The sequence below is a fragment of the Littorina saxatilis genome, linkage group LG9 (genome assembly GCF_037325665.1).
Source record: "Littorina saxatilis isolate snail1 linkage group LG9, US_GU_Lsax_2.0, whole genome shotgun sequence".
NCBI classification, from domain to species: domain Eukaryota; kingdom Metazoa; phylum Mollusca; class Gastropoda; order Littorinimorpha; family Littorinidae; genus Littorina; species Littorina saxatilis.
Window position 1 is genome coordinate 46,617,604 of NC_090253.1, and position 13,793 is coordinate 46,631,396.

Sequence of the window (13,793 nt, forward strand, 5' to 3'; positions counted from 1 at the left end):
AATGTTTTGTTCCAATCGCTTGACTTCTTGAACTTGCTTAACTGACTGATGGTCAGATCAATAATTATATCAGATAAAAGAGATATACCCTATCAGTGTCTGTAATAACAAAATGGTATCGCACATCGAACCCTAAATGTCCTCAATGTAGTACGATACCATTCTGATAATAATCGCTCCACGGCTATCGCCAGTTGTCTCTCTGACCGGACGCGAAAGTCCAACGCGAATCTAACAAAACAAGAATACAGAGTTATCTCCCATATGTTGTTCGCGAGCAGTGTTCACGAGACGACAATGATTGCAGATTGGCCGACTTCGACAGTGATCTCCGTTCTGTTCTTCACAGTTATGATAAAGACATCGTTCTAAGGTCAAAACAAGTCGACATTTTGGGACTGCTGCCGGAAGGAGACTGTAATATATGGTTGCATCACTGGCAAAAAAATTGTCTGCTCCAGCCAGCGCCGAAACCAAACGGTTGATTATCACGTGACATGTATGCCATATTTAGAGTTGTTTGCACAGTAAATACAGCCGCGAAAAATAACTCGCTTGAAACTGTCTTATTCATAATTATCAATTCCTTTGTAATCTAAAAATTACACAACACCATGAAAAATCATTATCGCCGATCGCGAATCTGCTTACATCCATAACACATTACGAAAAGATCTAAATATGTAGAAAAAAAATCGATTTCCTCGCCAGACAAGGAAAACCAAGGCATCCTGTCAGGGATAGAATGAGCCGAACTCATTTTGACCTGAGGTCAGGATGATACGAATTTTTTTACAGTGATGCAACCATATTATTACGGTCTCCTTCCGGCAGCAGTCCCAAGATGTCGACTTGTTTTGACCTCAGAACAATGTCTTTATCATAACTGTGAAGAACAGAACGGAGATCACTGTCGAAGTCGGCCAATCTGCAATCATATTCGTCTCGCGAACACTGCTCGTGAACAACATATGGGAGATAACTCTGTATTCTTCTTTTGATAGATTCGCGTAGGACTTTCGCGTCCGGTCAGAGAGACAACTGGCGACAGCCGTGGAGCGAGGATTATCAGAATGGGTACGATACATCAACGACTGAGTGAAAGCAAGGGAAGCAAGCGTGTTTAACGTTTAAATAGTTTCTTGCGCGTCGATTACCTCCCTTCTTTCAACGTGCATGATCGTGTGTTTGTAAAATGAAACATATAATTAATGTGTGTGTGTGTGTGTGTGTGTGTGTGTGTGTGTGTGTGTGTGTGTGTGTGTGTGTGTGTGTGTGTGTGTATGTGTGTGCTCGCGCGTGTGTGTGTGTGGTGAGTGTGTGGTGAGTGTGTGTGTGTGTATGTGTATGTGACGATTTTACCAATTGGTCTTGGGTATAAACGTTTGGTTGAGATACACACAATCTCTTTCTGTGCTGACACTGTACTCTCTTGCCCAAAGAATACACAACAGCGTTAATTTAGTTTGAACAATTTCGTTTATAAGTGGCTAACTATATATTGTTCAAAATTCACAACATCCTCTATTTACTACAGGTCAATTAATAAATAGATGCCCACAATGGGAGAACACAAGTCATTCTTCTTCAAAAGTTTCTGGTGAAAAACACAGTTTCTAGAACATATGATGACGATGAGTTATAGTGTTAGACGCTTTGCTTGAGGTCGAAGAAATAATGAAGACAGGATGACGAACAGCAAATGTTGTGACGACGACGATCCAGTGACGACAGGTCGACGTAGACAACAGGTCCAGCAGGTTACACCAAGTGGTTATTCTTCATCGACGAACAGGTTAGCGAATTCAGTGTAGATACAGGTATACAAATAAAACAGCTGATCCAATCCTCTGTGAAGAGAATTCAGTGTCTGCCTAGAATCTTTCGTACAGGACTTCTTCGGGTCTTGACGAACAGACTGGGACTGATCGTTGGTTTTACGTTACGACGATTGTTGTCTGTCGTCAAGCGATACCTAGGTTACATTGCTCTCGAATGGACGAGAATGTTAGTAATCATGAAGCATTCTAAACATTGACATTGCTTCATGCCACTATCGCTGGTCTTAGCAATAATATTATGTTTATAAGAAATACTTTCCAAACCTTCGTGTTTCCTAGACAAGAGACATGGTTACGAAAATTACGTCATCGACATTTACAGTGTGACGTCACTATGACGAATACAGTCTCGGCTTACTATCCAAAGAATCTTTGGAGATTCACTGTCTCGATTAGCTTATGCTGACTGCCGCACAAAGTAAATCATCACTCCCCCCTCTCCCCTCCCTCCCTCTCTCTCTCTCTCTCTCTCTCTCTCTCTCTTTCTCTCTCTCTCCTTCCAGCATAAAACAGATTTCTCAGGAATGGAAAAGAGGAACACAATAGCCCGACCAATGAAGCAGAGAGAGAGCGAGAGAAAGAGAAAGAGAGAGAGAGAGAGAGAGAGAGAGAGAGAGAGAGAGAGAGAGAGAGAGAGAGAGAGAGAGAGAGAGAGAGAGAGAGAGAGAGAGACAGGGGGGGGGGGGGGCAGAGACAGAGACAGAGGGGGAGCGGGGGAGGGCGACCGTTCAACTGTTTGAGCATTTAGACCCGCTTATCAAGTTCAGCCGCCACAAAGCACCCTCCGTCCCGTGTAAACGTCATGTACTGTACACATTCTTCCACTTTGTCACACCCACAGCCTGGCAGCTTTCTGCACGGACTGGCATTGTGTTTTGCCGAATACATTTCGTAGCTGTCATCCCCGCCATTTCAATGTACGTGCTCATTTAGGCACCCCCCCCCCCCCCCCCAAAAAAAAAAAAAAAAAAAAAAATCTGCACATGAAGAGTCAGGATGTTCATTTTTGGTATGTGACCAAGTGGAGGGCTGCTAGTGTCCCTTGTAAACGCATGGACAGATTTATGGCAGTGCACGTGATCATTTACACATGAAAAAATGTGTCCGAGTATCCAGATAGACCTTTTTAGCAGCCTAAATCTTTTAGATCAACCGACAAAAAAATGAACTGTCGAGGTCGGAACTAGCGTTTATTGAATTTGCCGTAACGCGCATTCCTGTACATATAGGGCAGATCAAGGACAACCACGACAGCAAAGACACTACACATAGCTATCCCCCATCCGTAACCTATCTGCTTCGTGGACGGCCTTGGGTCCTCGGCACTTTCTTTCTTGCGGCGGTATGACGACAGACTTTTGACGTCAACGCTTAGAGCCTCTTTGATGGCTCTCGTGACGTTGTCAGCCTGTGACGTCATCAAGGTATTATTACGTAATGGCTGGTTTGTGATGCACGTGCATTGCTTTGGCAGTGACAGTGACCGCTTGGAAGGCTTTGTGGTCGGTGCTAGCTGAGTTGGTTCCGTTGACAAAGTCGTTCCTGCTGTTTTGCCCTCAGAAGTCTTACCGTTGCTGTCTGGGATTGAATCAGTTGTGTATTTCATGCTAGCGTTTTCTTGGGTAGGATTAGTGGTGTCCGAGCCTGAATTGGTGTTGTCTGTGTCTGGATTAGTGTTGTCTTTGACTGTATTAGTGTTTTCTGTGACTTGATTGGTGTTGTCTGTGACTTGATTGGTGTTGTCTGTGACTTGATTGGTGTTGTCTGTGACTGGATTAGTGTTGTCTTTGACTGTATTAGTGTTTTCTGTGACTTGATTGGTGTTGTCTGTGACTTGATTGGTGTTGTCTGTGACTTGATTGGTGTTGTCTGTGACTTGATTGGTCTTGTCTGTGACTTGATTGGTTTTGTCTGTGACTTGATTGGTTTTGTCTGTGACTTGATTGGTCTTGTCTGTGATTTGATTGGTGTTGTCTGTGACTTGATTGGTGTTGTCTGTGACTTGATTGGTCTTGTCTGTGACTTGATTGGTTTTGTCTGTGACTTGATTGGTCTTGTCTGTGATTTGATTGGTGTTGTCTGTGATTTGATTGGTGTTGTCTGTGACTTGATTGATCTTGTCTGTGTTATGATTGATCTCGACTGTGATTTGATTGGTGTCGTCTGTGACATGATTGGTCTTGCCTGTGACTTGATTGGTCTTGTCTGTCACTGGATTGGTCTTGTCTGTGACATGATTGGTCTTGACTGTGACTTGATTGGTCTTGTCTGTGACTTGACTGGTCTTGTCTTTGACTTGATTGGTGTTGTCTGTGACTTGATTGGTGTTGTCTGTGACTGGATTGGTCTTGTCTGTGACATGATTGGTCTTGTCTTTGACTTGACTGGTGTTGTCTGTGACTGGATTGGTCTTGTCTGTGACATGATTGGTCTTGTCTTTGACTTGACTGGTGTTGTCTGTGACTTGATTGGTGTTGTCTGTGACTTGATTGGTGTTGTCTGTGACTTGATTGGTTTTGTCTGTGACTTGATTGGTCTTGTCTGTGATTTGATTGGTGTTGTCTGTGACTTGATTGGTGTTGTCTGTGACTTGATTGGTCTTGTCTTTGACTTGATTGGTTTTGTCTGTGACTGGATTAGTGTTTCTTGTGACTGGTATGGTGTTGTCTGTGATTGGAAAAGTGTCGCTTGTGGTGCCTGTAGTCGCCTCGTTCACTGCGACAGTATCACTTGTCTGTTCACTGTCGCTTGTGGTGCCTGTGGTCGCATCGTTCACTGCGACAGTATCACTTGTCTGTTTACTGTCGCTTGTGGTGCCTGTGGTCGCCTCGTTCACTACGACAGTATCACTTGTCTGTTCACTGTTGCTTGTGGTGCCTGTGGTCGCATCGTTCACTGCGACAGTATCACTTGTCTGTTCATTGTCGCTTGTGGTGCCTGTAGTCGCCTCGTTCACTGCGACAGTATCACTTGTCTGTTTACTGTCGCTTGTGGTGCCTGTGGTCGCATCGTTCACTGCGACAGTATCACTTGTCTGTTTACTGTCGCTTGTGGTGCCTGTAGTCGCCTTGTTCACTCCGACAGTATCACTTGTCTGTTCACTGTGGCTTGTGGTGCCTGTAGTCGCCTTGTTCACTCCGACAGTATCACTTGTCTGTTCACTGTGGCTTGTGGTGCCTGTGGTCACCTTGTCCACTGTGATAGTATCACTTGTCTGTTTCATGTCGCTTGCGGTGCCTATGGTCGCCTCGTTCACTACGACAGTATCACTTGTCTGTTTCATGTCGCTTGCGGTGCCTATGGTCGCCTCGTTGACTGTGATTGTATCACTTGTCTTTCCACTGTCGCTTGCGGTGCCTGTGGTCGCCTCATTCACTGAAACAGTATCACTTGTCTGTTCGCTGTCGCTTGCGGTGCCTGTGGTCGCCTCGTTCACTGTGATAGTATCACTTGTCTGTTCACTGTCGCTTGTGGTGCCTGTGGTCGCCTCGTTCACTGTGATAGTATCACTTGTCTGTTCACTGTCGCTTGCGGTGCCTATGGTCGCCTCGTTGACTGTGATTGTATCACTTGTCTTTCCACTGTCGCTTGCGGTGCCTGTGGTCGCCTCATTCACTGAAACAGTATCACTTGTCTGTTCGCTGTCGCTTGCGGTGCCTGTGGTCGCCTCGTTCACTGTGATAGTATCACTTGTCTGTTCACTGTGGCTTGTGGTGCCTGTGGTCGCCTCGTTCACTGCGACAGTATCACTTGTCTGTTCATTGTCGCTTGTGGTGCCTGTGGTCGCCTCGTTCACTGTGATAGTATCACTTGTCTGTTCACTGTCGCTTGTAGTGCCTGTGGTCGCCTCGTTCACTGTGATAGTATCACTTGTCTGTTCACTGTGGCCTGTGGTGCCTGTGGTCGCCTCGTTCACTGTGATAGTATCACTTGTCTGTTCACTGTCGCTTGTGGTGCCTGTGGTCGTCTCGTTCACTGTGATAGTATAACTTGTCTGTTCTTTGTCGCTTGTGGTGCCTGTGGTCGCCTTGTTCACTGTGACAGTATCACTTGTCTGTTCATTGTCGCTTGTGGTCGTCTCGTTCACTGTGATAGTATCACTTGTCTGTTCACTGTCGCTTGTGGTGCCTGTGGTCGCCTCGTTCACTGTGATAATATCACTTGTCTGTTCACTGTCGCTTGTGGTGCCTGTGGTCGCCTCGTTCACTGTGATAGTATCACTTGTCTGTTCACTGTCGCTTGTGGTGCCTGTGGTCGCCTCGTTCACTGTGATAGTATCACTTGTCTGTTCACTGTGGCCTGTGGTGCCTGTGGTCCTCTCGTTCACTGTGATAGTATCATTTGTCTGTTCACTGTCGCTTGTGGTGCCTGTGGTCGCCTCGTTCACTGTGATAGTATCACTTGTCTGTTCACTGTGGCCTGTGGTGCCTGTGGTCGCCTCGTTCACTGTGATAGTATCACTTGTCTGTTCACTGTCGCTTGTGGTGCCTGTGGTCGTCTCGTTCACTGTGATAGTATCACTTGTCTGTTCACTGTCGCTTGTGGTGCCTGTGGTTGGCTCGTTTATTTCGACAGTATCACTAGTCTGTTTTATGTCGCTTGCGGTGCCTATAGTCGCCTCGTTGACTGTGATAGTATCACTTGTCTTTCCACTGTCGCTTGCGGTGCCTGTGGTCGCCTCAGTCACTGAAACAGAATCACTTGTCTGTTCGCTGTTGCTTGTGGTGCCTGTGGTCGCCTCGTTCACTGTGATAGTATCACTTGTCTGTTCACTGTCGCTTGTGGTGCCTGTGATCGTCTCGTTCACTGTGATAGTATCACTTGACCGTTCACTGTGGCTTGTGGTGCCTGTGGTCGCCTCGTTTACTGCGACAGTATCACTTGTCTGTTCACTGTCGCTTGTGGTGCCTGTGGTCGCCTTGTTCACTGCGACAGTATCACTTGTCTGTTCACTGTCGCTTGTGGTACCTGTGGTCGCCTTGTTCACTGCGACAGTATCACTTGTCTGTTCACTGTCGCTTGTGGTGCCTGTGGTCGCCTCGTTTACTGCGACAGTATCACTTGTCTGTTCACTGTCGCTTGTGGTGCCTGTGGTCGCCTCGTTTATCGCGACAGCATCACTTGTCTGTTCGCTGTCGCTTGTGGTGCCTGTGGTCGCCTCTCTCACTGCGACAGTATAACACACACACACACACACACACACACACACACACATATACACTTTGTGTAGGCTTTCAGCCAGAGACAGAAAAGCGAGGGATTGTTCCAAAGGGCAGGACATTTATCTCATAACATTTCTTTTCATCAAATGAAAGAACTGCAATACAGACTGATATATTTTAACTGATACATCCATGTCAAATTAAGAGAAGACAATTAATCAAAACTTCATGAAAAAAAGAAAAGATTGTGCCTTCTTCGTACCTGTCAGGGTGGAAGTGACGGAAGTTTGACAGGTCAGTTCCGGTGTGCTGCTTGACGACCCAGCCCCGACCATGTCTGACGAGTCTATGGTGACTGAGAGAAAATAAAACTGATGTTGTACGTCTAATTGGTTCCTGTTACTTCTAGCATTCTGATATATACTCTCTCTCTCTCTCTCTCTCTCTCTCTCTCTCTCTCTCTCTCTCTCTCTCTCTCTCTCTCTGTCTCTCTGTCTGTCTGTCTGTCTGTCTGTCTCTCTCTCTCTCTGTCTCTCTCTCTCTCTCTCCGTCTCTTACTCCTTATCACTTTCCCACTTTTCATCATCATAATCCTCCTCTTCTTCATCGTCGTCGTCATCATCATCATCGTCATGATCATCATGATCATCATGATCATCATCATCGTCGTCGTCTAAAACGTCATCGTCATCGTCGTCGTCGTCGTCGTAGCACAAACAAAAACTCACGTGAAAAGCAGTCGATCTCGGTCGGACATGAGGCTGTTGAACAAACACAAAGAAATGTTCATTACCGTGCATTGTTCCATTGTGATTTGTAAATCGAAGAGAGAAAAGACGAAGCTAACAGCTACTTATCTTGTTTAAAGTACAAGAGCTCTTGCTAATCAAAACATTTGAACTCCACTCCGCCTCGCGAAACAAGTTTCTTCATCGTCTCAGGTCTTGCCAGGCTTCAACACGAGATAAGACCACCATCCCCCCCCCCCCCCCCCCCCCCCCCCCCCCCCCCGCGCCATATGGCCACATTCCAGCAAAATCAACACACTGAAAGCTTGCTGTCGTGAGTTGGAATTGTTTAATAAATTGATTTCTTAAAAAGGCACAGGACCTTTTGCGAAATCAAATTTTTAAAACAAATACCACTGTGCACAGAGGGCACCCAGGCTGTTCGTGTTTGGTATGTGACCAAGTGGAGGAATGGTCTTATCCCGTGTAAAAGCCTGACCAGATCTGAGACGGTGATGTGAACTGTATTCACGGGACGGAGATGGCCTTCAATTCTTAGTAAAGTAGTATTTTCTCTTCAAGCTTTCGCCAGACGCATGGGATTCTGAAAAGTCCATTAAGACTGGAGGCCGCAAAAGGTCGATCCCCATTGATTGGACTAAAATGTGAACCATAATATTATAGTTTTGCTCAATATCTTTTAACAGGGAGCACACTTAGCTGCCGGAGTGAATGACGAATGCTGTTTAACGTCCGCACCGGCAAATTACCTGTTTTGGACATTTACTAATGGCTCCTTAAACCGGACATCGCATATACACAGCGGATGTTGCACGAAACTCGAGAACGGGTCTCAAGGTTTCGACATTTATGTAAAATCTTGAATTTACATAAAAGAGTTACATCTGTTTCGCACATGTGACGATGGCACACTTGCTTTGCATCAACTATCAGAAGTTTAGGCTCTGCTGTATCATATAGAGCACATATCCTTCTCTTGCGCCTATGTTTTTCTTCTTCAGCGTTCCAGAAATTCTGGTGACGTGTGAGCTCGTTTGCCCATTTTGGTTCCTCACACTATATTCTGAGAGCATAGTCAGCTTCACTCCGCTTTCGTTGGGTAGGCATGCTGGGTATTTTCGTGTTTCCATAACCCACTGAACTCCGACATGGATTACATGATCTTTTCCGTGCGCACTTGGTCTTGTGCTTGCGTGTACGTACATACGAAGGGGGTTAAGTCACTAGCAGGTCTGCACATAAGTTGACCTGAGAGATCGGACAAATCTCCACTCTTAACCCACCAGGCGGCAGCGACCGGGATTTGAACTCACGACCTCCCGATTAGGAGGTCGACGTCTTACCACCACGCCACTGCGCCCGTCAGCACCTATGTTTGAAAGTGTACCCACCTGGCGTTAATCGAAAGCAGAAGATAGATCTTGCATTTGAGCGAATGTCACTGCAAAATTCGCTCTTTAAGCTTTTGCATATAATTATATTTATATTTAATATAAATATAAATATATCATAACAACATCATCATCATCAACAACAATATATGTAATATATATGTTATATGGGGATATGTAATATATATGTTATGTGAGATGGTAGGCCTCACTCTTTTATGCGACAAACGGGGATCTAACGAGTTCTGCAGTTTATAGGCCGCAACTTCTTCTTGAGCAATTTAGAAATAATTTCAAAACAATCCTCTTCTTTCAGCTATGTCTAAAAGTGTATAGTCAATTGATACTGTCGCAATGAGCGATACAACCACTGGACCACAAAGTGTATATTAAAGTTTAAATTTCATTGAAAAAAATAGATCAATGAAAAAGGATGCTCCCCCCCCCCCCCCAAATAAAAAAAATAAAAAAAGAGAAAGAAAGAAATGAGGCGAGAAAGATGGGTTGAAGTAGCCTGCATGCAAAAGAGGTAAAAAAATTAATAAAAATAGTGTATAGTCACCTGTCGTGCGGCGACTGCACAAAAAGGATCTTGCGTTGGAGCAATAGTCACCGCGATAAGAGGGTCTGTTTCTCTCCATGGCAACGCAGAAGCGCTTGTCAGTCATCTGGGGTTCTCCAGTCTTCCAGTTGGTCCAGGATCCCTCCAGAGACTGGCAGTTGGAAGACCACGAATATCCCGCGTCGTTCGAACTCGTGTCTGCTAGGTCCGAGTCGTAAATTCCGATCCAAAACGGTTGGGTTCTGTGAGAAAAATAGCAAGAAAAGTAAGTTAGGTGAACGTTCATCGTACTCGTGTCTGCTAGGTCCGAGTCGTAAATTACCATCCAAAACGGTTGGGTTCTGTGAGAAAAACAGCAAGACAAATAAGTTGGGGGAACGTTCAACGTAAATTGAGTTAAAACTAATAAAATGCAGCTAAGTCTCCTGATTGTTCTGGTTGTTCAGTGTTGTTTGTTGTTGTTGTTGTTGTTGTTGTTGTTGTTGTTGTTGTTGTTGTTGTTGTTGTTGTTGTTGCTGTTTAGTGTTGTTGTTGATGATGATGTTGTTATTGTTGTTGTTGTTGTTGTTGTTGTTGTTGTTGTTGTCGTCGCTGCTGCTGCAGTTTCTGCTTCTGCAGTTTCTGCTGCTGCTGCTGCTGCTGCTACTGTTGTTATTCCGGTTGTATCATTTTCTTACGTTGATGACTTTTTCTCAATTTCATATATAGCTTTTGGTAGTTACAAAAAAATCGAAGTGATTATTCTTCAGATTTATCTCCATTATAAGAGGGGCAAAGCTCACATTGTGTCCGTGAAGTCAGTGTCTGTCATTCTCTGCTCTATGAACGTGCTGCTGTCCTCGTCAACGAAGGCCAAGGTCATTCCCTCTGATACGCAGTGCGCATGCGCATCGTTCCAGGTCATCAGTTTGGTGAACAGGACGAGCTCTGTGGAAGTAGCGCTCCCTGGAAAATAACAATACAAGTTTTGTTACTACTCAAAACAATTCAAGGACCTCGACAGATTTTCGGGCCATGTTGTTATGAATGCAGCTTGACAGCAATGCCGAAGTAAAACTAATCATAATCTGGCGTTGGGTTTATTTTGTATATATTTTTGTGTAGGCTTATGTCGTTTTCGTATCTCAAAAATAAAAACAAAGCAAGAAAAGCGGAGTTTATTGAACGTTGAATTATAGGAAAGTAAAACATTAAGAACATACTTTAAAACAATCTCCTCAACAGTTTTTTTTTAAATGAATATGAAAGATATAGTGATGCAAAAGTTTCGCCCCCGGGGGAGGCTTCTTCAGGGTAATCAATGGAGGATGAATGATGGCGTAGGTGAACGTATATATATATATACACTACTCACAAAAAGTTAAGGATCACTATGAGAAAACAGGTGGTCAATAAAATCAGTTCGCTACTGTTCCTTATTTCTCAGTCAAACCAAATTGTTATGAATTCTTGTTCAGCGGTAAGTGGGCGATGTTGTGTTAGTGGGAAAATTGCACGGGATTCTGTACTACTGAGTTTGGTAGCAAAAGAAAAAGCGGAAACTTGCGAAAAAGGAACTTGTTTTGGACCGTTCAGCCCGAACACATTGCACAAGCCACATGGAAAAACCATTATGCACGTGCAAGCACTGCTGATTATGTGTGAGATGCTGCCACTTGCTTGGCTTTTTGAGAAGACATACCACCAGTATTAGACATTTTCTGACAATGCCTCCCCGACGAAAATTGAACGAGTTTGAGAGGGGACGAGCTGTTGCATGGTTCCAAGATGGTGTCCCCAAGCGAGAAGTGGCCAGGCGACTTCAAGTGTCCATCTCGGTCATTGTCAGACTGGTTCAACGTTTCCCAGCCACTGGGAGGGTCCAGGAAAGACGCAGACCTGGGCGACCAAAGAAGACAACTCCACGTGAAGATCGTCTCATTGAACGACTAGCCTTGCAAACAAGAACAGCCTCTTCCAGCATTATTCGAAGGCAGCTGAGGGTGGCTACTAACACCAACATCAGCCAGCAGACCATACGGAATCGCCTTCATGGGTTTAGCCTTCGTTCTCGTCGCCCAGCTGTACGGCCACGCTTAACTCCAGCTCATAGGGCAGCACGCCGCGCCTTCTGCAGACGTCACGTGAGGTGGACACGTCAGCAATGGTCCCAGGTCCTGTTCAGTGATGAATCACGCTTCACCCTGAACCACAACGACGACCGACTGAGGGTCTGGAGGCGCCAAGGGGAACGCTGCATTGACGCCACTGTCCAAGAAAAGGTGGCCTTTGGTGGAGGTTCTGTAATGGTCAGGGGGGCCTTCAGCCTTCACCACAGAACACCCTTGTTTCATGTACAGGGTAACCTCACTGGCCTCCGATACCGGGATGAGATCCTTCGACCGCTGGCTGTGCCTACACTGCAGCAGATGGGACCGCAGGCTGTCTACCAGGATGACAACGCTCGCCCCCACAGGGCAAGAGTGGTCGACGACTTCCTGCAGCAGTCTGGAATCAACAGAATGGAGTGGCCAGCATGCAGTCCCGATCTCAACCCGATTGAGAACCTCTGGGATGAGTTGGATCGCAAAGTGAGGAGCAACCACCCCCCCCCCAGGGATGTTCAGCACCTCTACAAGGAGCTGCAGGCTGAGTGGCAGGCTGAGTGGCAGGCGCTTCCACAGAGGATCTTCACCACCCTGGTCAACTCTATGAGGACTCGCTGCGTCGAGTGCCAGAACAGCCAGGGCGGTTACACGCATTACTGAACTTTTGAGAGCATCTGAATGCCATGTCTTGTGATTTCAACGACTTTGTGAAATTAAATTTCGATACGTACACACTTTGATAAAATGTACAGACCAAACGATTGCTCGAAATTGAAGGAAATGTTGTATCGTTATTGCTAAAGCATTGAATTAAACGTTTGCCAAATATCAACGCATTGGCTTTCTTATTTGGAAAGTTATGAATTTGTGTGCAAGTGATCCTTAACTTTTTGTGAGTAGCTTATATATATATATATATATATATATATATATATATATAATTATATACGCTGCAAAAAGAATAAGGATAACATATATATAATTAAACTCTTAAATACTTACCAGTATTGCAAAGTAGCGCGCCCAGAAACAAAAAAACGATGAAATTGTGACGAAACATTATGCTGAATGAAATATATTTCTTCATGATGCGGGCAGCCTTTGAAAGTTTCACTTTCCTAATGGGAAATCAATCCCAGATATTTTAACTCACGGTTAATCGTTTACCAAATATCACAAACCAGGGAGCAGTAAATGAGATATCTAAAATATATCACACAGCATGCCATGCGATATGTAGAATTCTACGAAGAAAGGTAATGCATGATATATAGCCAATTCTGCAGACACAGAAGACAAGTGCATTAATTCCCACGTCACTTTCTCAAAGTATGATTTCCACAACATTGGTGAAGCATTCAGATTTATCGCCTGCTTGAAAACATTAAAGAAGCAGTGACTCGTTTGATTTGTTAACACTTTCTACCCCATCTATGTTGCCCAAGCTTTTTTTTTTTTTTTAGCAGAGACCAGCTGTTCTGCAGCAGGTCACTCAGAATTGTATTAACTGTGTAGTAACTGTGTATCAACACGCTGGAATGCAGGCGTTAGATTGACGTTACAGGAAGCGACTGAAGCTAACAGTCTGAGCGGATATATCCGTACCTGGTCGGATAGAGCCATGTGAGTGGGTACGGATATATCCGTACCTGGGAGACAATGAGTGTACGTCACCATGCAAGGCACTGACAGTCTGGGGTATAGTCTAGTTCTTACACTTCAATCTTTAAAAAAAAAATTAGAATTGGCGTTTGTTAACATTTTTTAATCGCAAAGACTTTCTTTGTCCTGACGAATGAAAGAATATAAGTCGCTTGCAGCGAGATCAAAACATGTAACCAATCTGTATTTTGTACCGATGCACGAAGAGTATTTATCTCTCCTTAGTTTTAACTTCTTCTGAATAACAGGAACTAAAAACCTGTTAACTATAGCTGTTTTTCAGAGAGAAAAATGTATGTGGAATATGAGAATACTGTTTAGATATTTGGCGTTTTTATG

General features: G+C 44.7%; 1 protein-coding gene across 1 annotated transcript; it reads right to left on the reverse strand.

Annotated features, from left to right (window-relative positions):
• Nucleotides 1-3,212: 3,212 nt before the first annotated feature.
• On the reverse strand, nucleotides 3,213-11,402 carry LOC138976928 (mucin-22-like). The gene is made up of 9 exons (XM_070349822.1): nucleotides 11,387-11,402; nucleotides 10,488-10,650; nucleotides 9,740-9,947; nucleotides 7,572-7,764; nucleotides 7,266-7,358; nucleotides 4,558-6,887; nucleotides 4,227-4,382; nucleotides 3,655-3,794; nucleotides 3,213-3,249 (listed from the first exon to the last, which is right to left on the reverse strand). The coding sequence occupies exons 1-9, from the start codon at nucleotides 11,400-11,402 to the stop codon at nucleotides 3,213-3,215; spliced, it is 3,336 nt and encodes a 1,111-aa protein (XP_070205923.1).
• Between the last annotated feature and the right edge of the window lie 2,391 nt (nucleotides 11,403-13,793).

Coding starts and splice junctions, on each gene's coding strand:
- LOC138976928 (XM_070349822.1), bottom strand. Junction 7,359..7,571: donor TGATGATGAAAAGTGGGAAA/GTGATAAGGAGT, acceptor ATTTTCTCTCAG/TCACCATAGACTCGTCAGAC. Junction 3,250..3,654: donor TCACAGACAACACCAATCAA/GTCACAGAAAAC, acceptor ATGACGTCACAG/GCTGACAACGTCACGAGAGC.